General features: G+C 41.0%; 2 protein-coding genes across 2 annotated transcripts; one reads left to right on the top strand and one right to left on the bottom strand.

Moving 5' to 3' along the window:
• Positions 1 to 1950: 1950 nt before the first annotated feature.
• LOC311250928 (protein phosphatase 1 regulatory subunit 1B-like) lies at positions 1951 to 17390 on the top strand. The gene is made up of 5 exons (XM_084343083.1): positions 1951 to 2353; positions 10842 to 10925; positions 12413 to 12488; positions 14599 to 14724; positions 14802 to 17390. The coding sequence occupies exons 1-5, from the start codon at positions 2240 to 2242 to the stop codon at positions 14927 to 14929; spliced, it is 528 nt and encodes a 175-aa protein (XP_084199209.1). The 5' UTR covers positions 1951 to 2239; the 3' UTR covers positions 14930 to 17390.
• A 97-nt stretch (positions 17391 to 17487) lies between these two features.
• pnmt (phenylethanolamine N-methyltransferase) lies at positions 17488 to 21804 on the bottom strand (the record flags this gene model as incomplete). Its single annotated transcript, XM_084343080.1, has 3 exons — positions 17488 to 19036; positions 20846 to 21056; positions 21633 to 21804. The coding sequence occupies 3 exons, from the start codon at positions 21802 to 21804 to the stop codon at positions 18598 to 18600; spliced, it is 822 nt and encodes a 273-aa protein (XP_084199206.1). The 3' UTR covers positions 17488 to 18597.
• Positions 21805 to 23378: the final 1574 nt, after the last annotated feature.

The raw sequence follows: 23378 nt of genomic DNA, 5'->3' as shown, positions 1-23378 counted from the left end.
TGCATATACAGAAGATTACAAATACAAAGGACTGTGGTCCACTGGCAGGAAGAACATTTGGTCTGCTATGTTCTCAACTTCTGTAGATGCCATCCAGGAAGTTTTTTTATTTATTTAACCATTGTTTAACCAGGACGTCCCTTGAGATTGAACTCTCTTTTTTGAGGGAGACTTGGCCAAAATAACACACCATTACAAAGTGACAGGAAGTGACAAAGGAGCACATTTAAAAATAGACAAAGGATAAAAGATAAATAATACGAAGTCCAGCTCAGGAATAGCAATTGACCTCTTCGGTCACACAGTTTTTTTTTAAATCAATGTTTTGAACTCTTGTAGGGAGACAGCTGAAGTGTGTTCTGAAGGTGATTTCATGACCAGGGTGCAGAATAGGAGAAGGCTGCAACAACTGCTGTTTTGTTTTTAACTTGCAACTCAGATCCAGATCACTTCTGACAAGATGATCAAAGAGCAACAAACAGCACCAGCGATGTTTCTTGATATTTCTTTTAAAATGAGATAGAACTTTTTTTATCCATCGTGCAGCAGCTGCAGTGCAGAGTAGGAAATAGTTCATACATAAAGAAAAAAAAAAGGCAAAAAAAGAAAATATAAAAAAACACATACACTAAATCTAAAATTTACACAATGTTTTTTCCACCTAAGCACTTGTGTTTGATATTTTTGTATGATAAGTTAGTGTAAATAAGGAAATAAAGAACTATAATGAGTTTTTGCCCATGTAATCCTCAAGCAGGGGTATTTTGAGGTCACAAAATTCCATTTTTTTTTTTTTTTGGCCAGGTGCCTGAATATTTCCTTGAAAAACATATTCATTTTCAATGAATTTAAGAATCGTGTTCAAACTCTATAGATTAATGCCAGAAGCACCTACAGAGCTTATAACCTTTGAAAAGAGTCTAAAAACATGCCTCAACTCCAAATGGTTAATTGATAGCTGAATTTACTTTGGGCTGGACTGGGATAGGCATTTTTATGATAATCTTACATACATATCTAGGAATAAGAACAGGTTAATTCAAAATGTGCAATAACGATGATCTTTCAAACAATGTCCCTAAAATCAAAGTTGTAATAATCCTTCTCTTTTATATGTCTAACTGAATAAAGTAATGATGCAGGTGCTGTTGTGATTATGATACTTGGTCACATTGCCTTCGATTGTTCTGTGTCTGTATTCAGTTTTTTTAAAAGGCCAACTACAAAATGTTTGCCTCCAGTGATGTCATTCAGTGGCTAAGTTGCATTCTGGGTAATGTAGGCCCCAGATTTTAAAAAGAAAGAAGAATGCGTGGGATAAAAAAGGGGCGATATCTCTAGTTCTGCTGTATCAATTTTGATAATTTGTTTTTAAGCTGTTTGTTGTGCGTCCAACAGTGTTACACAAAGTCAGAACCTGGCGCCTACACTACCCACAATGCAACCTAGCCACTGAGTGACATCACTAGAGGTGACTAATGAGATTAAATGCAGCTTCATCTGACAAAAAAGGCTTGATACTAGTTTTTCTTCACATCGGCTATGCAGTAGTACTCCACTTTCCAAGACCTGTATACACATTTGAATGAGTAAACTTTTTGTAGTTGCCCTTTAAGTATTATTTTCAGCCACCATTTAATCTTTTAATACTACAATTGTCGTGATTAATATTTTACATAATTCAAAGAAAAGGTGTTGAACTTGTGTGACACTGAAGGCATCTCGACAGTTTTAGACACGTCGTATTTTCAGCCCATCTCGAGGGAAATATGCTGTCTGAGCCACTTTTGAACTGCAGAGTTTCCGACGGCAAGTGAAAGCATCTTAAAGCTTCGGCATGCTCTCCCCACCTTCACTCCCCTCTCTCTCTCTCTCTCTCTCTCTCTCTCTCTCTAATCACCACCAAACAGCACAGGTCCGTGTAGTCACTGAGAGAGAGACATAAGCGGAGAGTGTGTGTGTGTGTGTGTGTGTCTGTATGTGTGTGTGTGTGAGAGAGAGAGGGAGGGAGGCAGAAAGAGGCGTGAGAGAGGAGGGATCACGCACAGATGTCAAACGCAACTCAAGAGGACTGGTGGGACAGATGGATGCTGCTGGTCACTAGCAGCTAAATTATCTTGAATATATCGCAGAGTCATACAGTTTGCACGCACACACACACGCACACAGGTAATCTGATCGGAGCTGACTCCACCTGGACTTACACTTCTCTGGCTGTGGAGGAGACAGGCTGGATGCCATGGACCCGCTGCTGCCCGCAGACACGGAGGCAGACAAGGATGCGAGGAGGAAGATCCAGTTCTCCGTGCCTTCCCCCGTGCCCACCCAGCTGGACCCGCGACAGGTGGAGATGGTGAGGGAGTGAAGTGTGTAGCCTGCATGCATGATGATGATGATGATGATGTTGATAGTAGTGGTTGTGGGTGCATGTGTGGAGGAATGAGGTCAGACTTGGGTCATGTACCAAACATGTGGATCATGTGTGGAGCCCAAAATCAAATATCTAATCTCATGAACATCACTTTCAGATTGTGAGATTCAAGTGCATTTTGTCAGGTTTAATATACAGGATTTCAGGACTGGGGAGGAGCATGATTCACAAAATCGGAAACGTGCCTTCCTCTAACTTTTGTGTACACAGTGGAAGTGAGTCCTGCCCTCCATTGTGGCCTTGCCACTTAGGTTGACAGACGGTTACATAACCAGTCTAGCACGACTTTGCAGAACTCTGTTTTTTGACATCGGGTATTTCTCTGAGGGCAGCAGCAGGGTGTGGGCAGCGCTGGGATTAAGCTGAGCTGTGCAGCTTCAGTATTTTGGAGCCCTTAAAAGTGATGAGGCATCTCTCCACCCTTCAAAAAGTGTGAAGTGCAAGAGGAGGAGGAGGAGGAGGAGGAGGAAGTGAGGGATAAAGCACTGTTAGTATTATTAAAATGTGTGATAATGTGCCTGAGTAATAATAGCCTTACCACATCTGTGGATCAAAATATAGAAGGTCACATTGTTAGTCATATGTTAGAAGAAGGTGGGCGAGCGCATTATGTAAGACAAATAAAGCTTTACTCAGTGATGTGTAGCTTGTGCTTGTGTTCCAAAAGCAGATGCAGGTGAAACATGCTGACCTGGTAGTATAGATATTATGTTGGTGAAATAGTGCAGTGTGAACAGGAATATTGTTTGCCTGTGCAGTATGGATGCAGAGCAGCGTTTGACAGCCCATAAAGGTCACCGAGGTCACACCGAGATAACTTTTGGATGCACTTCTCCCACAGCCAAAACACTGCTTAGGTCGATCAATACCTTCTGCTTTTAGAGAAAAAAAATACATTATGTCTTAATGGAGGGCTGCTGTCAGAGCAGGTGCAATGTTCAGAATCCTCTTCCCAGCACAAGATCGTGAGATTTCATGGGGTATCAGCCTGGACAGCTTGTTTCGGCCTGGAATGTAAAAATAAATCAATAATATCCAGCTCAAATATTTCTCACACATCTGTTGTTTACAGCCCAACTTGCAGTCTCGAAGGCTTTACCCCCTTCAAACCCAGCATTTGCTTTTTGAAGCAACCCCATGTGTCTGATTTCAAGTCAGATCTCAGCTCATTACTTCTGAAACGCTTCTGCGCACGATGTGGGTCAAATCAACTCTCACTGATCTGTTAAGTTAAATATTTTCTCCAAAACAAATTCGGGAAAGGTTCACAGTACTGCTGCTGCTCATTAGTTCCATATTAAAACCTTTCCAACATAGATTGCAACCAGTAAATACTCACAACTGAGGCTGCTTTCCCTATAAGACACTCTGGAAATTTGCCTGAACAGGACCCAGTGAGATTACTGCAAATCTCCCATCATGGATATGATTGAATCAAAGCAGCAGGATTGCCTGGTTGAGCACGCAAAAGGTTACAAGGTTCTTAAGTCATAATACGTCTTATGATACGTCTTCATAGAGCTGCCAAAGCGACCCTGGTGTTGCAACGAACATGGGATCCTTATGGGATCACCTGTTGCATCTGGAGGGTTTGAGGAATTTCTTAAATGCTGAACATACCAGCAATCCAGCTGAGGCGATTAGCAGTCATTCAGCTGCAAAATAAGTTTTATAATCCTGAATTTTGGCAGCCTGCATGAGAACCCCCCTCTTTTCTTACACTTTCCTATTTTCCAGCTCACCATCGCAGTGCAGGCTGCCACTGCCGATTAATAAAACTGCGTGTCATGTGGAATGAGACTCGGCTGCACTCAATCATTCAAAAACAAGGAGGCAATCCAGGGACTCCAAATGTAAGAGCATGTGTCTAATGAGGAAGGGAGGCCTTTATTAAAGTGGGTAAATCATTAGAAAAGCCAACATGTTTTGACCACTAAGTCTTCATCAGTCCTCCACACAATAACTTGAGTATAGCCTCACCTGTATAGTAGAAACAACCAATGGGAAGCAATCACATGACCCATATAATACATAACAGGTGAAACAAATAGAAAATAATGAAAAAATGACTTGAAATAGATGACGAAGAAAAAGAAATACAAAAGAGAGTAGGGCACATCTATCATAGACTATATTATGATTCCACAATAGGCTGTTAAATGGAGGCTTAACGACTGAAAAGGTTGATTGTCAGTGTCTCCCAAAATGACATGTCACTGTTCCCGAAACAATATGACCATTGCAGTGTAACTGCGAAACACATACCAGACCTTTGTCGTACAGCTGTAGTTTGGTTAGGTTTAGACATGAAAACTACTTGGTTAGGTTTAGGGAAGAAAACTACTTGGTTAGGTTTAGGCAAGTTCCTCCCTCCCTTTGGTTAAGTTCCTGTGTCCCACCCTTGACCAAAGGTTTAATATGCTCAGTACCCTCTATGCACAGTAAGGAATCACTGGCATTGTGAAGATCACTGAAGTGTCCTTTTCCTTGTACTTGAGACATATCTGAATGCTGCAACCCTCCTCAATAATTGACTGTAGTATGTTGCAGTTCCCTCTGGGAATTGGTTCTCATTCAAAGGACTTTGACAGTAGGTGATTTTTCCAAACCACACTGGAGATTTTGCTTTCACAAGTGCACTTGTCACTTGCCACCTGTCCTGTAATCTGCCACCGGATTCTGAGGATTTGGTTAATGAATTATTTATTCAAGCACGGCTGCTCAAGACACTGCAAAGTTGCTGCTCATCAAGGCCATTGTCACATTAGTAGCCTCCTCATTACGCCCTGCGAGGTTTGGTCAAGGTTATCGAAAGGCTGACTCTGCTCCCCTTTTTTCCACGCTCATAGTGACAGAAACCTGTGTGTGTTTTCATCGGATCGGCCCATGTGTGAGGGTCAGCCAAGTTCTTGTTCACAGCATTTTTCCAAAACACAGACATAACATTAGCATTTAAATGGCGAGCGGAGGCATGGAAAAAGAGACAGGTATAGAGAGATAAGACGAAAGTGTGGGAGGGAGTGAATGGGTGCTGAGTGGACAAGGACAAGAGGGAGGAAAAAAGGAGGAAGATAACTGACAGAAGGCATGTAAGAAAAGGCAGGAGAAAAAAAAATCATCAGCCGAGGAGATGACTGATTAAAACCAAAGAGATTAGCTGTGGATGACTGTGGCTTGAATCGAGGGCAAGGACAGCTAATGCGAAGAACAAATTTTCACTACAGGACAGCCAAGAGCTCTGCACTCCACATGGTCAAGACGCAGAGAGAACGCCCTCCTGCTCTTGTTGATACATTATTCTTATGTATATGTATGTACAAAAGATGGCAGACTATCAAGAACAACCCTCACTCTTCTATCATTCAGATTAGTTCCAGACATTATTCTTCAATGTACAATCTCAAGACTTCTTTAAGCTCTCTGTCCCAAATACCCAGACAGGAAATTGGAATAGGGGCTTTTGTGTTTTCGTACCCTCGGCACAGAAACTCAAAGAAATAATCTCATGAAATGCTTTTAAATCAAAAATGTAATAATTGGAGGCAGATTCCTTAGGATGTCCATTTTTTCAATTTCCCTTTTTTTCTTTGACTTTGATCCACTCCTTGAAAACGTGCTTTGTCTGTTGTGTTTTGTGTTTTCTGTCTGGAAATATGTGTTTTTATGTTCCTGACTGTCTTGTCCATTGAAATAGAGATCCATAAAGCTGGTCTTGGCAAGATTGTAGAAAACCAGTGAGAGCAAGCCACATTTTGACAGCAGTACCCTAAACTGAAAAAATCCCACCCAAAATCCCTTCAAGGGAGCTTAAAGCCTCCTTCCAAAACTACTCCTCCAAAACACATGACAAAACACACACCGCTTGACTACAACTGCCACTTAGCTCTCGCGGGCTAGTCAGCAGTTTGCTATATTCAACAAGCTCGCTCAGCTTATGTAGTCTAATAAATACATGAGTAAACAACACTGCAAAGTGCCACAATCTTATAAAAACTAGCAAAATAGAACATACAACAGTCTGAAAGGGCTGCCTTTTACTGCTCTAGCTAGGTGTGTGCTTTGTGCTACCGAGTTAGCGGCCCAACAACATCGCTAACCATATCAAACTACCTCATGTCTCAGACAAAGAGGGTACAGTAGGCCGTCCAAACATTTCATTAGATCAAAATGAAATGATTGGGCTTGTTAGAGGCCCGCGACAGCCACAGACACCAGATTTTTTCTTCTTAGAGCATTTGATTTATTGATTTCTGTCAGAATATTGGGAGATTTGTATGCAAACAAATCTCAGTGGCACTTGCCTGATGAAGTAAAGTTTGATAAAAGATTAAAATCTTTGATATATAGCGACCGGTTGAGAATGCTGAGGAGGAAGACACAGTTACTCCAGTTAAATGTGGAGGCTTTGCAGAGGCAAGTTTCCAGTATGTGTGTAGCCCTCCCCTCCCATCCCATCCCATCCCTACGATGCTACAGCGAGATTGTACTTGCAGTCAAGCTGCCTGGTTGAGGATTGAAATCAGACGTGATGCCCTTCAATCAACTCTCATCTATTTTTAGAAAAATTTTCCCTTGAAAACAAAAGGTCAAACTGCAGTACTGGGTTTCATTTATCTTTCCTTGAGCATCAAATCAAGCTCAGACACAGGATTATTGACAGGATATATTGGAAGCACTGTATGAACACAGTAAGGGATTTATGCTTCCACTACATATTCATAATTGGTAAGTGGATAGCTGATTTCTTTGGGACAGTGTGTGCCCACCCAGTGCCATCATCATACAGATCCAGATTAATGCATTGAATGTTAGGTAACCATGAAGGTCCTCCTACCTCACAAAAATGAGGTGGGGGGATTAGAGATTTACTATGGGAGCACTATACTGAAGTATTTCTGCAGTTCTAGTTGCCATATGACTACCACCCAATCATGGAAAACATGTGATTTGTGCTACAATGTATTTTCAAAAATATTATTAATATGCAATGAAAGCACTTGGGCTGATTATAGACATGTAAAAGCGCGTTTTTTAGGTTTCAATGAAGTCTGTATTGGTGGCGTAGTTCAAACAAAGGATATGTTAGACATTTATTTACTTCTACCACTCAATCAGAAATAAAAAAACACATTTATAATGGTCACCAAACTTCATTTACGCTGCATTCAATTATAGGTCCTTTTTGTGTTAGTTGGCGGCTGGACTCAGATAATTCACCTATAACATTAACTTTTTTTAAGTTTATCAGTGTTTTTGCGATGGTTAGGTGCGGAGAGTTTGAACACTTTTGTACAGATTTGGTCCTTAGCAGAGTAGAGGCCAGTTGTAAAGTACTTTATATATTTTTTTCCAATTTGTGTCTCAAAGGCAGGTCTCATTCAATGTTTGTGTGCTGTCATCTTAAGCAAAACTGAATTATTGAAACAGTATTGGCTGGGATCAGTCAAATATGTCTTGCATATCAGGATGACTGGTTCAGTAAATGTTTAAACATTTATAAAAACAATGTAAAGCTGTGCTGAGAGAGCCATGATAAAGCAAACGTTGAAACCCAACCCCAACAGTAGCCAAATTCTACAATCCAGTAAGTTACATGCTGCTCACATACACTTAGAAATATGATTCAGTTACGTCGTCCTATTTAGCCAAATCTAGTGTGCTAAAATGTCACATTTTCTTACCACAAACAGGCAAATGAATCAACTAACAGTGGGTTATATGTTGAGAAATGTAAAACAAATCAGTTACAAGTCAAATCAGTCCTGCGGTGCAGCTCCACTGAGCTACCACAGGTGTTTACAGGCATTTCAGATGTGCACAACAAGGATGCGATGAATGTTCCCTGTAGGTGCTTGACCTTCCTGCAGCAGTGTTAACAAAACATTCAGAAAAGGTCACGCTGTCTGAAAAAGCCTCTCAGACAGGTGCTTCACCTGTTGTTTGACTGCTGTTACTCCTGTGTGACGTGTGTGTGTCTGTCAGTGTGTGTGCAAGCCTCTCCTGTTTGCTGCATTCATATTTTCATGTTGACACATTCCTGACCTCTAATTGGACGTCTCGCAATTCATATTGAAATTTGCTCCCCCACAACGGCGGCATTACTAATTCTAGAGTCTGAATGATGAATATGTATGAATCCGGCACGCAGAGTGAAGGAGAGGCAGTGTGAGAGTTACTCCCGAGCTAAAGCTGCCCACACGTTTCATGCCTACGCTCTCAGCTGCGATTGGCTTGGCAGCCACTCGTATTTTACCATAACACGTTACAAAAGAGAGAACGAGTGATGAATCTGTTGTTTATTTCATAACACTTTCTGTTATTGTAATGCAGAACAAAAGTGTTGCATTATTGTTTATTATTTTACTATGAATATTCAAAGGTTGGTGAAGCTTGGACTTAAACCATGGACTTAGGTGAAAATAATACTTCCAGAAGAAGAATTTGGAAACAAAATGTGTCAAAAGTAAAAATACTCAGTATGCAGAATTATATCACAACAGGGTGTGAGGAGTACTTTATATTGGGGATTAACATAGGCTGGAAATACATGTTTAAGTAGCTACAAACACAGCTGGAGACGTCCCCGACTTCTTCTCAAAAGTATCTGGTATTTATCGCCTCAAGCATGGCTGGAAATTGTCCCAAGGTCTCCGTGGCTTCAGACAAACGCAGTCTGAAATTATTGTCACTGGCTTGGCAGACTTGTAACTTTACCGCCATCCCCTCCACCTCCGGACATGACAGGTCAGGTCATAAACAATGTGAATATGTACATACGGTACATAGCCTATGAAATGCGCATATGTGAACGTATCAGTGGTTTGCAGAAATGTTAGCTGCCAACATTTTACCCTGGCAGCTGGTCTTTGTGGTAAGTTGAGGTGGAGCTAATGTATTTACTTTTTCATAGTTTATTTTTATGATGCTTTGTATTTAAGATCTCATTCTAAACAGTTAGAAGTAGCTGTAGTTGTGAGATGTAGATGTAGTGCAGTATAAAGTACAATATTTCTATCTGAAATATCTAGGCAGGGCTCAATTTATGCTGGATCCCGCCAGAACAGGATTCTGGGACATCCCAGATTGGGCGAGGCACCTATTTTGTCATTATCTAAATCTGTAAATAGATTTTGTGCGATATTTAATGTTAGATATTCTGTTCTTCTATTTCCCATTAAAGTTACTCGCTTACGTTTCATAAAGGTTTACTCATAAAAAGAGAGAGAGAGAGAGCAGTCAGGTCACTGGGTTTTTCCTGAGGCGTGTCAGTGTTTTGCACAATGCTGGCATGCGGTTTAATATTTTTTGGTGTCTTAATATTTTTGGCATATAATCAATCACAGCACAATGAGTAAGTGGGCGTTTGTGCTGTGAAGTGGTGAAATTAGTACAGTTAGTTTAGTGTGTGTGTGTGTGTGTGTGTGTGTGTGTGTGTGTAGGTGCGACGCTGTCCATTGTAATGAAAGGAAGCAGACACACTTCTCCCTGCTGATTTTGGTGCATTGTGAATGCTCTGATTAATACATGCAAATAAATGCTTCTCTGTTTGTGATGAAGGTTTTGTCTAGGTTTAACAGCTTGCACCTAGACATTGTCCAATACGCTCCATGCACAACATCTGTGTAGTGGGACCTCCTCCTTAGGAATGGAGCACTGTCTTGTGTAGAGGTGTGAAATGAAAATACTCAAATAAAGCACCATTACCTCAAAATGTGTTTTAGTGCAATTAAAGAGAAAACAATTTAGACTGAATTACGAAATCATTTGATTTTATGTTCCATTTTATTGTAAAGTTGTGTTATGTAACAGCCTTCTCATATTAGACTGAAACTGATTTGAAACTTTAAAGTTGTATTTCAGTATGTTGCATATCAGTTGCATAACTGTTGCTTTCCATGACTCACTGTGCTTCACACAGAATACATGAATATGAGGTGTCAACAGTGATACAGATGGAGAATATCTGTTTCTGAGCCCACTGTTTATAACCTGAGTATCTAACAAGAGCACCAGAATTACACATCAGTCGAAACAATAGCTGCAATCACAGTCGGAGATCGTTTTATAAAATGTTCATGACCTCTGCAACCAATCTGTCAAGGCAAGATGGTTATTGGCAGTGTGTGCAAGAGGGTTTAAGTCAAACCCAGCAGAAGGATTGAAAAACCTAGATGATAATGGCCAAGTGTTCAGTAAAATAGCGAGCAAATTTTAAGTCATCCAGCTGCCATTATGACAAGATGCAGTCCTCATTCAGGAACGTGCTGGACAACAGTCTTTTCAATGGTGACAATATGCATTTTCTCATGGCATTGTTGTCATCTGCAGACATAATTTTCCAAGAATCAGCATCATATATTGTTCCTTGTTGGTTTGACACAAGACTTTCTGTCTTTCTGTCTTTGCCAAGATTCGACGTCGGAGGCCGACACCAGCCACACTCTTCAGATTGACAGACCCTCCATCACCAGAGGAAGAACTTGGCCCTCACCAGGTACATCAGCTGGTTTGCAATCTTTGGGACTTCCGTTAAAAAATCAGGCTGGATTCACTCCCCATTTGCATCAAATATCCACGATTTTAGAGGAGGTGGAGATACAGATACACATACACATAGTAAGGGGTGTGAATTTCTTGTATTCTTGACAAATTTTGTGATCAAACTCTACTATATGTATAGTAGAGCGGTCTCTGGGTAGTTGTCTGTGGGTTGTAGGAAGCAATTTTGGGATATGTTGCAGATTTGCATAGGAGGTAGCAGTGTTATCAGTGGGTGCAGGTGGGAGGGTGCACAACAACAAATACCTTTCTGTTGAAGTCAGTTCTTTAACTGACTTCAACAGGAAAATGCAACAGGCAAATCCAACATGCAAATGCAACAGGCAAATGCAGGTGAAACACACAAACAAGGGCACGACTGGTGAACCATGAGGAACAGGCAACAAGTCAAATAACAGGAACAAGTAACAAGAAAGCAGGTACAGGCTCAGGTGACAATTTGACAAACTGGCAAAGGAAAAGCACTGGTAAGCTGGTTATATACACCATGCATGATTTAGGAACATGAAAAGGTGAGCAGGTGAATAAGGAAGTCTATGACCAGGATTGATAATCAGACAGTCAGTCATTGATTCAAACAATCAAATATAACAAAATAATAGCAATGTACTATATTTTGTGAAATATCCGAGGCTACACTGTTGTTAAAAGTACCCAAATGTCATACTTATATCATGTTATAATACTACAGTGGTAAAAATAAAGTTAATAGTACTTGGGTAGATCCAATATTCAGTATTTCTCTTCAACAAGATAAGTTAATGAAAACATGCACTCATTTGGCTCTGATACAGCAAGTACTCTGAAAAGTAACTAGTAACTAAAGTTATTAGATTAATGTAGTGAGTAAAAAGTACAATATTTGCCTTCAAAATGTGGTAGACTGGAAGTATTGAGTGAGAGAAAATGGAAATGCTCAAGTAAAGTACAACCTCAAATTGTATTTTAATAGTGTTTAAGTACAGTTCTTGAGTAAATGTACTCAGTAACATCCATCACTGTGTACATATGTGCTATTATACGTATACTATAGTATATGTAGTCTTTGTATAATTAAACTGTGTAAATTATAAATAGAACTGACAATGCAAAGACAAATAGTTTTGTGGGAAGATGGCAGATTGTTTCAAACCCTCTAATTTGTTTCGTAGGAAAATGCTCTATAATGTACTATAAAAAAAATAACATTAGAAGAACTGCTCTTTGTTTTTGTTGTGATAGTGATATCAGATTGACTTAAACTACAGGTTAAACTATGAACTTCTTGTTGAAATACAAAAGTGTAAAATGATCAGTTATCTTATCGGTATCATCCATCAGAAGCAGATAATTATCAACATCACTGATATAACACTTGCATAATGTATCCTGTATATAACACTGTTATCTTTAAACCAGCATTTGGATGTTTTATTTCTGCAGTGGGTTCTGGGAGAAAATGGAGCCTTGAAAGCCAAACTGGTTCACACGTCAACCTACCAGCCGCCCTCACTTAAAGGTACATGCACTGTTTTCAACGTGTTTCACGTGTATGTTGTATTTTAGACAACAGAGACAACTAACAGAGACAACTAACACAAAATGAGAGAATTTGGGAGACCCAATTCTGCTGTGGCGACTGACATGTGGTCTGTATTTGTTTGGAATACGTGCCCATCCAAAAAACCACAGTGAGAAGTGTGTGTCTCACTGCGTGTGTGTGTGTGTGTGTGTGAATGTGTGTGTATTATGTGAGATTAGGAGCAGAGACAGCTGTGGGTCTGTTCTGGATCATCCTGGATTAGAAGATGGGCACACAGCTGCAACATGGTCTCACACATACACACATACTCTGATACACTCAGATACACACAAATATCAACACACAGAAACATTAATATTTGATATGAATATGTTTATAATACATTTTATTCATCTTCTTTTTTGTGGGAATTGTGAGTTTGACCCTTCTAATCTGTTCTATATCTGCTTAAAATGTCTACATTGTTTTTCTGTAAATGTATTGGTGATGCATTACATACCTATGCTTATACATTTAGTACATAAGCACCATCTATACCAGATGAAATAAACGTCTGAATATTTGGAATACAAAAAAATGTGACTTCATAATCCTCCAGCTTCCCACCTCTAGTGTGTCCACCTCCCCCCCTTGCAGCAGTGGTGTACAAGTGTACTCCTTAAAGGGGAATTCTGGTACATTGTAAACCTAGTCCCTGTTTACGTTTCAGTGTGTAAATGATTCATACTTACCAAAAGTTTTGGGATCGGTCCAGTAGATCAGCTCAGCTGGCAGCTACGACATGGCTGCAACGTAATCCTCGGAGGCAACTCCGACTGTCAAAATTATGTCCACAGAAAGTGCTTGTTTCTGCCACTGACGGGCTGAGGTTGTGATTGTAAGTGTCTGACAACATTATGGAAACTATTCCTAGTGTGATAGACCTCATTGTTATTTTCAAAAATGACCGTATTTGTAACCAGAAACACCAGTCTTGTTCAAGGAGAAGTCTTGTTCTGAAATCTTGCAGGTTGAGTTGTCATTGCCTCATCTAGATTGTCAAAATCAGTTAGTCAGCCGTGACTTTGGCAGTTCCCAGAGGTAAATTCCAAACTCCTCTCTCCAACTCTCTGATTCTTGTTTCCACCGTTGTCTTCCTGCAACAAATCCCCATCTCATGAGGTTTTAGTAATGTTTTCAACAAGCTAGTAAACACAGTGAAAGAGGAGCGAGAGGTCAGGTATCAGAACCGGCAGTGAGGAACAACAGAACATAGAGCCAGAAAATGTTCACAGCAACCGAACCAGAGCTGGAGATTGCTGACTAACCAAGATGGTTTTAGTTTCTGTCGAATTAGAAGGACGTGTGTCCTATAATGATCTGCAAGGTTAAATTACTGTTTTTGTCAATGGAGTCTGGTGGCTTGAGGAGAGCGACATAACTGTTGTTTCTGTTTGAACAAAAAAGTTCTTACACTGAATCAAAAAGGTCTATCTTTGGAGGGATCCTTTTCATAATGTTGTTAGGCACTTACCACACAGACACTTACTTGTGTACTTTGGCGGGCATAGTTGCTTTGAGGATTATGTTGCAGCCATTGCAGCCTCTAGAACAAAGAATCGCTTACGTCAGGGGCTGGGAGCGGAGTTATCGTGACCAAGGACCAACTAAAACTGCTTATGACTGCCATTTTTAAAAGTGTAGGGTGTTCTGACTTATCCACGAGAGAATAAATGATAACAGATTTTCACTATGGACGCCCAATTGAAGCGACAGTTGTCCGAGCAACAGTCATGATTGGATGCCAATGTAGGCCTGCAAGTCCAGGAGCTACACTTAAAGAGTCGACGTAGTCCGCCATAGTTATTCCAGTAATACTGGGAAATTGGAGACGTATACAGTGACTGAATGATGTGACTGTACGGTGACACTCAAATGTGGAAAAGCAAACCGGTTCTGAAAAGGTTTGCAGGTTGAACCAACTCTGAACCTGTGCTAGCACCAGCCCAGAACCAGCACTTCGTTTGTTTTGGTCGCACTGAGGTATGAGATATACATTAAAATAGGGCCCAGGTTTCTTATTATGACCCTTATTATGTATTTTCAGCCGTCCAGAGGATGGCCCAGGCACACCTGGCCTCCTTAGACATGTCTTCTGTGGACAAAGACGAGCCCTCTTCTGCGGAGGAAGAGGAGGAACGTGTGGAGAGCCGGCAGACAGAATCAGCTAAGGGTAGGTCGGACAGGTCTTTCAGATTATGCCATTTTTCCATCTTATCGATTAAACATTTGAAATCCCTTTCTCGTCAGATCCAAGAGAAAAAAGTGAACCACTCAGGGATCAGTGTGCTCCACCGGACAGTTTGACAGGACGTCTCAGCCGGCACCAGGGAGACGGAGAGGAGGCCAAAGAAAGAGAGGAAGGAAAAGGAGAATGACAAACGAATAGGACTCAGATGGAGATAGAGCAGTGTGAGGAAAAGACTTGCGTAGCACAAATACGGACCATACGTGTGCGTGCATGGGTGTACGTATGAGTGTGTGTTATTTTGGTCTGTGAGTGTGTGCATGCATGCGGCAAAAAGACTTGAATGTGGAAAAAAGTAAAAGAGGAAAACAGATGGATGTTGGGGAAGGTCGGAATATTAATGAGAGGGTGCGAGGAAAAGTTTAACCTGAGACTTGTGAAGGAGATCACGTCTCGGTCAGTAAGGGGAAACCAGGGCTTAATTCTCATCAGCCAAGGACACTGCACAAGAACTGTGAGAAGTGCTACAAACTGAAGCATTGTCTCAAAAAACTAAATTTGTTTTTTTTGTCAACAGGATTCAACAGAATTCTGAGACTTGCTCCTTGGGTAGTTTTTTCTGAAAACTATATCCACGTGTGAAGAATTTTAAAATCATCTATATTCACATGCTGTACAGGGCATGTCGCTTTGAGAAACTGGTGCTGAAACACGTCTCAAGAACAATCACAGAGAGCAGACGATGCACACAGCTCAGCTATATACCTTCTAATGCATATTTTACAAACATGTAAGATTCAATTTTATCTGTAGTGTGATGGTCAAAGTGAATAAAATGTTTGATGGCCCCGATGAGGTTGTAAATCTCTACTTGCACCATGTAGTGTGACGTAGATCGTTACCAAACTACACGTCTGTTTACATCCTGTCAACTTTACATTATCTTACCGGGGTCATGCCTATGTTCCCACAGCCCAATGGTCCCACGGCCCTATGTTCCCACACTTTTTGGGTTAGGGAAGGGGAAGAGGTTAGGGTTAGGGTTAGAGAAAGGGAAGGGTTGGGTTTAGGGAAGGGGGAGAGGTTAGGGTTAGAGAAAGGGAAGGGTGAGGGAACATAGGGCTGAGGGAACATAGGCATGCTCCCATCTTACCTCTGCCTCCAACACAGAGATTACATGGCTTTTTCATCCTGCTGTAGTGATGAGTGCTAAAACCTGGAACTCATTTAGCATTTTTGCACTTCCAGTTCTCTCGTTTCAAAGTCGGTAGGTTTTTTTAATGGATTTTTCAGTTAAATGCCTTAAATAAGGTCTGTGGTTAAGATAATTACACGTTTTGTTCTGCGACATAAAATGCATCATTCGATGTCCCACAGTTGAATTAAAAAGCGCTTATGTGTTTTGCTAACAAGTGACTAAATGAGACTACAGAAGGTGTCACGGACATTAAACGTGACTCATCGACTCACTAGTCCGTCTTTACAGGTTAACTTTAGTTTACAACTTGTCATCAACTTATAGAAATCGCTTTGAGTAATTGTGTAGAAACACGCTCAATCCAATGACGTATTCCCATAGGCTGTTTGACAAGGGAACCAGGGTGATGCTAACTTCCAGGTTAGCCAACTAAAATGCCTCATCCCTACAGCACTCTATTTTACCTGTCAAAGTTAGCTTTGTACATTGTTAATAGTATTTACGGTTTGTTTTTGTATATGGTATTTCTAAATGATTTTGATAATCACCTCAGTGTCTTAGATAACCATTAGCGGCATTAGCTGGACGCTCAGTGTAGCACCAATGTTAGCCTGATTTTCAGAGCTAGGCAAAGAGAAAAAGTTAGGCTGCTATAGCTCTTTACCACGGACGTTACATAAAAACCTGGATACAGCTTTGGAGGTGGAGCCCCGTTCATTCATTCACCCGTGTCTGCTGCCCTCCTTGGGTATCTGGCATTTTCTAGCATGTATAAACAATACAACAATGGTAAATACTGTTAAAATATACAACTGTGACAGGTGAAGTAACTAACTTTAGGATGAAAAAGCACAGATCTCTTAGATTGTAGACGAATGCAACATTGCTGTCGAGTTGACAGGAAGTAAACAGCCTTGCTGTTTGTAAAACGGATGTACATCACACTACATTGTACAAGTAAAGAATTTTGTAGTTTTATAGAGATCGGTGGTCCTTTTAGTATATGATATACTATATTACACGGTATATAACCATATGGTGAATATACACTGTACACTGTTATAGGAGGTTTTACTTTTAGTTTGCTTTCCTCAAACTTGTAGACGTTTGCCTGCAAGGTCAAGGAAATGAAACGAGGATGGATTACAGATGATTACAGATGATTACAGATGATTTCAGCGCAGCCACAGCGGACCAGATTAAATCATATCAGACTAATCCAACTAATCATGATAATGCAGGACAGTTTCTCTGCTATGATATTATGAGTCGTTTTTTTGTAACACAGCTATTAGCAAGTACGATCTGTTTGGGATGGCGAGACGATAGGTAGGAACTGAGAGAAGACCTATTTTTTCAAATACAATATATCCGAGGAGCATGAAGGTTCATTCTAGGCCTTGTATATAGATGATGTTTTGTGTCGGTTGCTAATAAAACAATTATAACGGGCTGTTGGTGTTAATGCTTGTGTGACAAAGTGTAGGCCGATGTGTTTTAATACAGCAAATGAAAGAAGACCTAAACATGTTTATGCACTTTAATGATTTATTTTTTGGATGTCCACAAAAGCAGTTTCATTAAACATTGATTATCCTTCAAGATTAGAAAGTAAGAAAGCACAAAAGGACCAATTTTGATTATATGTTTCCATTTGTCCACTGAGATCCTACACACAGTACTAAGTCAAAATGAAATGTTTTAGGGTCCATCGCTAATATTTGAAGACAAACTACAGATGGTCAAGTACTGACGCCCAGTGTGTAGTATTTCTTAGTACTCAGTCATACTCTCAGATACATGTCCAACATGATCATGTAAAATAACATGAAAATGGATACCATTGCGAATATTAAGATTAACTGTGCAGAAATAGACTGTTCACTAACATTCAAACCAATAAAAGGTTGAATACAAGCATAACATGAAATTGAAAAGGCGGCTTGCACACTGCGCTGCACACGGCTCATATAGTCAAAATTTTGAATGTACCAAAGTAGTAACGTTTGCAGGTTGCAGGCCATTAAAACAATGACTTGAGTCGACTCCGGGTCCACATCCTTGCCTTCATCTAATTCAATATCAACAGTAAGTTTACATCAACATGATGTTGTCAGTCTGAGATTTAAAAATAAAGATACAGTCATTCTTTTAGAGTTGATTCTTTATTCACATTATCACAACTTACATCAACTTCTTAATTGAATAACAGTTAATTGAACAGAAGTATATCAAAATATACTGTCTATAAACAGATTGAAAAGCAAGATGTTAAGTTATTATACGTTATGCTGCAGACAAAAATTGAAGCATGACATTCTTGGTGCTGTAGTTGCTGTGTTTGAACTGCAGGAGGCAATGTGTAATTACATTTCTAATACTGGAAACTTAAGGGAACGTCACAAATGTACTCGCCCTCAGAAAAGACATTCACTGAGATGGAAGAAAATAAAAATATTTAATTGACAGGCTTACATCTTAGCATTTTTTCCCTTCAGAGTCAGTTGGAATATCTCTAATATGACTGAGGATCACGTGCGTGGGTATTATTATTAGCATGTATTTACCTCGGCTTCATCTGTAATATCTTTATCTAGTTGGACACTTCTTCCCTTTCAGCATTAATACCCTTTATCTATCCTCTTCGCCTTTAGTCCCACTTAATCCTTTCTTGCCTTTGCAAAAAACACCCCAGTGACATCATCCACCCCCACCCTCATGTCCTGAGGCAGTGTGTAAACCTCCAGCCTGATCAGTGTGTAGCCGCTCTCCTTCAAACTATCACAGACCTGCGCCTCATTCAGCGGGACCACAGGGATCTTCACCCCGGGCCCCCCAAAATAGTAACTCTCTCCCAGGGCCCCGATGAGCAGAAGGTGGCCACCAGGGCGCAGGAGCCTCCCGATGTGGCCCAGGGCCCTGGTGAAGGCGGCCAAGTCTGGGCTGACGCTCTCCAGACAGAAGCAGGACACGAGACAGTCGGCCCCCTCTGAAGGAAGGGCGTCACGGGCCAGAGGCTGAGGGCGGTGCACGTCGACGGGGAGGATGTCCGTGACGACCTGGCGTAGCTTGGCTGCTTTCTTCGTCCATTCTGAGGGCCTGGTAGAGACGGTGTCAATCAATCACCAAATGCATAACACAGAATGAATCTGCAATAGTTCTGTAGCATTATCAATACATTGCGTACAGTGTGGGGACATAGAAGCAATCAGACAGTGATAAAGGTGTTGATTAGCAGTACTAGGGACATACAGTAGCTATGGATGGCAATGGCAACTGCTGGATCAACTGCCATGAAATGTTTTACATACATCGATGGTCCCCAGAGGATGAATCCCTGACTCTTCATCAACTGCTACCAGCAGTTCAGCTTTCACTTATCCCGTGAAGTATCTCAACATTTACCTGATGACTTGAAATTTGGTATGGACACTCATGGTTTCCAAGCAATGTATGCTACAGACTTTTGTGTGTGTTCGAGTCAAATGTCAGCAAGTGTTGGATTGATTGCCATAAATCTGCTGCCACACTTTGATGCCACCTCAAGCCATTTCAGGCCATTTTTGTAATTCAACCATTACTTTGGTTTATGATGAAATACTTTAATGACATTTCCATCACAGCAGTACTTTTGTGTTTCATGCATCGACTGTATAAAACAGTGGACGCGGCTTCTGTGAAACCAACACAGAGGTTACTTAAACCTGCATTCTTTTTGTAATGCACAGCAGGCCTGAAAATCGAGTCTGATTGAAGGTAAGTTTTTTGAGAAAATGACCGTATTTCTCACTGGATTTATTACCTCAGTTAACGGTTTCCTGATGAGGATATTGGGTGGAGTTGGGGGGTTGGGTGGGCGGAGGCACAGCAAGGCTTCCAAACAAAGGCAAAACAAAGGCTAGAAAATATGACAAGGCATATCTCGCCCTCAGCTTCACCAGAACAAAGGTGGGTAATGAAGAAAATACAAAATATTAGCTTCTGACACAGTATGAAGCCAAACAAGTTAAGATGCATAATGCAATGACTTGTTCCTTATTTAGTTTTTTCAGTGAGATGTCGCACTAAAATTGTGAATAAGTCCTGTAATAATGACAATGTTTAAAATAAATTCTATAGGACAGCGTTTTTAAATTGTGGTCCTTGGGGCCCACTGCCCTGCCTGTTTCAGATGTTCCCTGCCCCAAGACACCTGGTTCAAATGAATAGCTCGTTATCAGGCTTCATCAGAGCTTGATGACGAGCTGATCATTTGAATCAGGTGTGTTGGAGGGGCGTTTGTGTGTGTGTGTGTGTGTGTGTGTGTGTGTGTGTGTGTGTGTGTGTGTGTGTGTGTGTTATATGGTCACCTCTGGCTCCAAAAAAACAAGACAGTGACGGTAGTAATGCCAGATACAAGACCCCAAAGTGGGAGTCCACAAGCCAATGGGTGAGGTCATGGTAGGTTCACACCTGGTTTGTCACTATTTAGCTAACGTTAACACGCTAAACTAAGATGGTGAACATTTGGTCTTATATCTTTGTATGCCTTGTTATCAGACTGGCTTTACAATTCAAGGCACTTTTATAATTGTCACAGCAGGCGCAGTACGAGGATGAGTCATTGCTCAATGAGAGTATATAAAGGGCTTATGACACTTTAAAGGAGATGACTGATTCATTCTTGGGATTGTGAAACCAATTATGAGGAGAAAATGTTACCGCAAGGAAAGACAAGAGGAAGAAAGGAGCTGTAGACTGCTTTTAATCTATGTGAAGTAAAAAGGTATAAATGCTCCTTAATGTCTATTTAAGTCATTTCCTGATAATTGTAGTCTAAGCATAATTACAGCGAGGCTGAGAACTGAGGGACTTGTATTTCAAGATATCTCTTGTCTTCAAACAGAGTTTAAAGAGACCTGGTCGTACCGTCTTCCCTCCAGCTTGCAGACGTACTGCAGGTAGGGTGTCCAGTCCAGGTTGCAGCCGCCCTCGTCCTGGAGCCAGTGCCTGAGCTCCTGCCTGTTGACCTCCAGGAAGTCTGTGAGCAGCACCTTGTTGAAAACCTCACAGCCGCTCAGCACCTGGTACAGGGTGGGGCCCGACCCTATGTCCACCAGCAGCTCACCGCTCACATCGCCTGGAAACAAGAGAGAAAATAGATGTGAGACTCACCTGACAGTTAAAATATTATATATATATTACACATTTCTCTGGGTTTGAACATTTAGGATCATGTAAGTTCACAATCAAACAAAATATACAACAAAAGTCTATTTTTTTTTAACATTTTAATGCAAAAATATTGCACATTATGAATCTAAATCACATTTTTAATGACACCTAATCTTAATTTATGTGATATTTTACACAAATGTCATTTTAATTATGCCAGATATATTTGGTATTTTGGAAACTTTGAGTTCTTGAGATAAAAAATAAAGAAATTATCTCTATGGGAATAACGAAGTGATTCAGTATTTTCACAGACAAATCGGGAGACCGGGATCCAAGGAGTTTAAGAGGAGGAAACAAAGCTTGTATCTCTTAATATGAGCAACATCCAGCATCGGGAACATTTGCCTCTTATAGAAGTCATAGTATTTGTGTGACATTAAACCAATGAACAATTTAAAATACACAAATAACATTACAGATTAACAACATTACAGTGTTTTGTAATCAAGCTTACATGATCCATCCATCACCCTCTTACCTTCACTGAAAGCTCTATGCAGGCATGCCAGTTTCCACGGCACAATGCTGTCCTTTCTTTCAAAATCAGCCCGTGGTGGAGTATAGTTATACTGTAGGTACGCTGCTGGATCAAATCTCTGGTAGCAGGCTGCCATGGCCGCTACTCCATTCTCTTTTCCCTTTTCTTCCATCCTCCTGTTTTCTTGGTGACTCTACCAAACACCTCTGTTTAGTGGTTCACCTTCAGGTGCACTGCTACCCCATCAGCCACCTTATATACCTGGATATGTGAGTGCGTCCGTGTCATTATGTGTGTGTCCGCGCTCTGGGCTACTCTGAGTTTCATGGGCAGAGATAGCGATCCTATTTTTCGGGCCCTTGTTGCTGCATGATAGCATTTGTTCTGTTCACGCTCCCCGCCCCGAGGCACTGATACCATCAGATCAGGGGGCTTCCTCCAACACTGGACTCACTAATGGACTCCTCACATGGCTTTCAGGTCTTCCACCAACCTCTCAGAGGCCCTCCATATCTCCAAAATCATTCTACAGTGCCTTTAACACACAAACAAACGACCAGGTTTGTCTCAGGCAACCCCGTTCAGAGGCATAATAAACAGGTCCATCTCTATCAGCCATTTTGCTTTGGTGATGCATCGAGTGCTGGAAAGATGGAAAATGCTAAGTAGATAAGTTTACTTTCAGTTTAAGCAGACTAACAATGTCTTAATCAACATACTTTACTTCGCTGTGGATGATCAGTGTTATTTTTTGGCACCGATCTTATTTATTATTTTAGTTGCACCATTAAAGTGGCTTTCTACCACTCGCCACAGCGGCCAGCTGACAAAACAGTGAGCTCCATCCCCTGATTGAATTAATTTCCCAGTCTATTCCCAGAGCATCCCAAAGCAGCAGCTGAACCAAAGTGGACCGCAGCCATGTAGTAATCAAACGTATTCTCCCCAGGAGTCTCTTAACACCTCGCTCATCCCTGGCAGCTGAACCAGAATCCCAAACACGCACACACACACACACATGCACACACACAATGACCCTCTTCAGACATCCAAAACATTACAGTGTCCAAGGGAGACAAGTTATTTGGGATGTGGAATTCTGCCAGCTGATGAAGTTAAAATTAGGATATTTGGAGATTACAATGAGAGTCAGACTGAGTAAATGGGGTCGAGAGTTTTCTTTTCCAGGAGAGTGTAAATGCAAAGCATACTTAATTCTCTTTGGCATATACTGAGTCTGCAAACATTCAGTGTTTCTGTTTTTTTGGATACGAATGTGATTATAAAAGCCAGGAAAATTTCCCATTTGCAAATAAAAAGGAAAATTGTTTTTGTGTGGGACACTTCTAGTCAAGACAGCAAATTAATTTTGAACAAGAATCTAGTTTTATTACGAACACAAACAATCAAAATCAACTAAGCTGCAAACAAAACTACAGATGTGCTTGGGCTGATATAATAGTTGGTAGCATCTTCACCACAAACAAAAGTTTCAGCCCAGGAAACGTGCCAACTTTGCTTTCTTCACCACGGTCTTCCTCTCGCTGGTCACTACCACGCTGCTCTTCGGTGTCACGGTCACACAGCCCACTTCCTCCTGGAAACGAACTGAGCCTCGCTGCACCTTCGGCACCGTGGCAGAGGGGTCGGAGATGGGCTGATGGGCCCGTCTGGTTGTTTTCGGATGTGGGCAATTCTTGCTGATGGCTCCTGAGAGGAATCGCTGGAGGAGCATCCTGGCCTCCC

This window comes from Pagrus pagrus (assembly GCF_965226575.1).
Source record: "Pagrus pagrus genome assembly, chromosome: 21".
Classification (NCBI taxonomy): Eukaryota; Metazoa; Chordata; class Actinopteri; order Spariformes; family Sparidae; genus Pagrus; species Pagrus pagrus.
Note: the sequence above shows the minus strand (reverse complement) of the source record. Positions and strands in the feature narration are given on the sequence as shown.

Excerpts from the sequence above, each read along its gene's own strand:
- LOC311250928 (XM_084343083.1), top strand. The coding sequence starts at position 2,240 with ATGGACCCGCTGCTGCCCGCAGACACGGAGGCAGACAAGGATGCGAGG. Across the intron at positions 10,926-12,412 it reads AAGAACTTGGCCCTCACCAG|TGGGTTCTGGGAGAAAATGG; the intron begins GTACATCAGCTG and ends TTATTTCTGCAG. Across the intron at positions 12,489-14,598 it reads CCAGCCGCCCTCACTTAAAG|CCGTCCAGAGGATGGCCCAG; the intron begins GTACATGCACTG and ends ATGTATTTTCAG.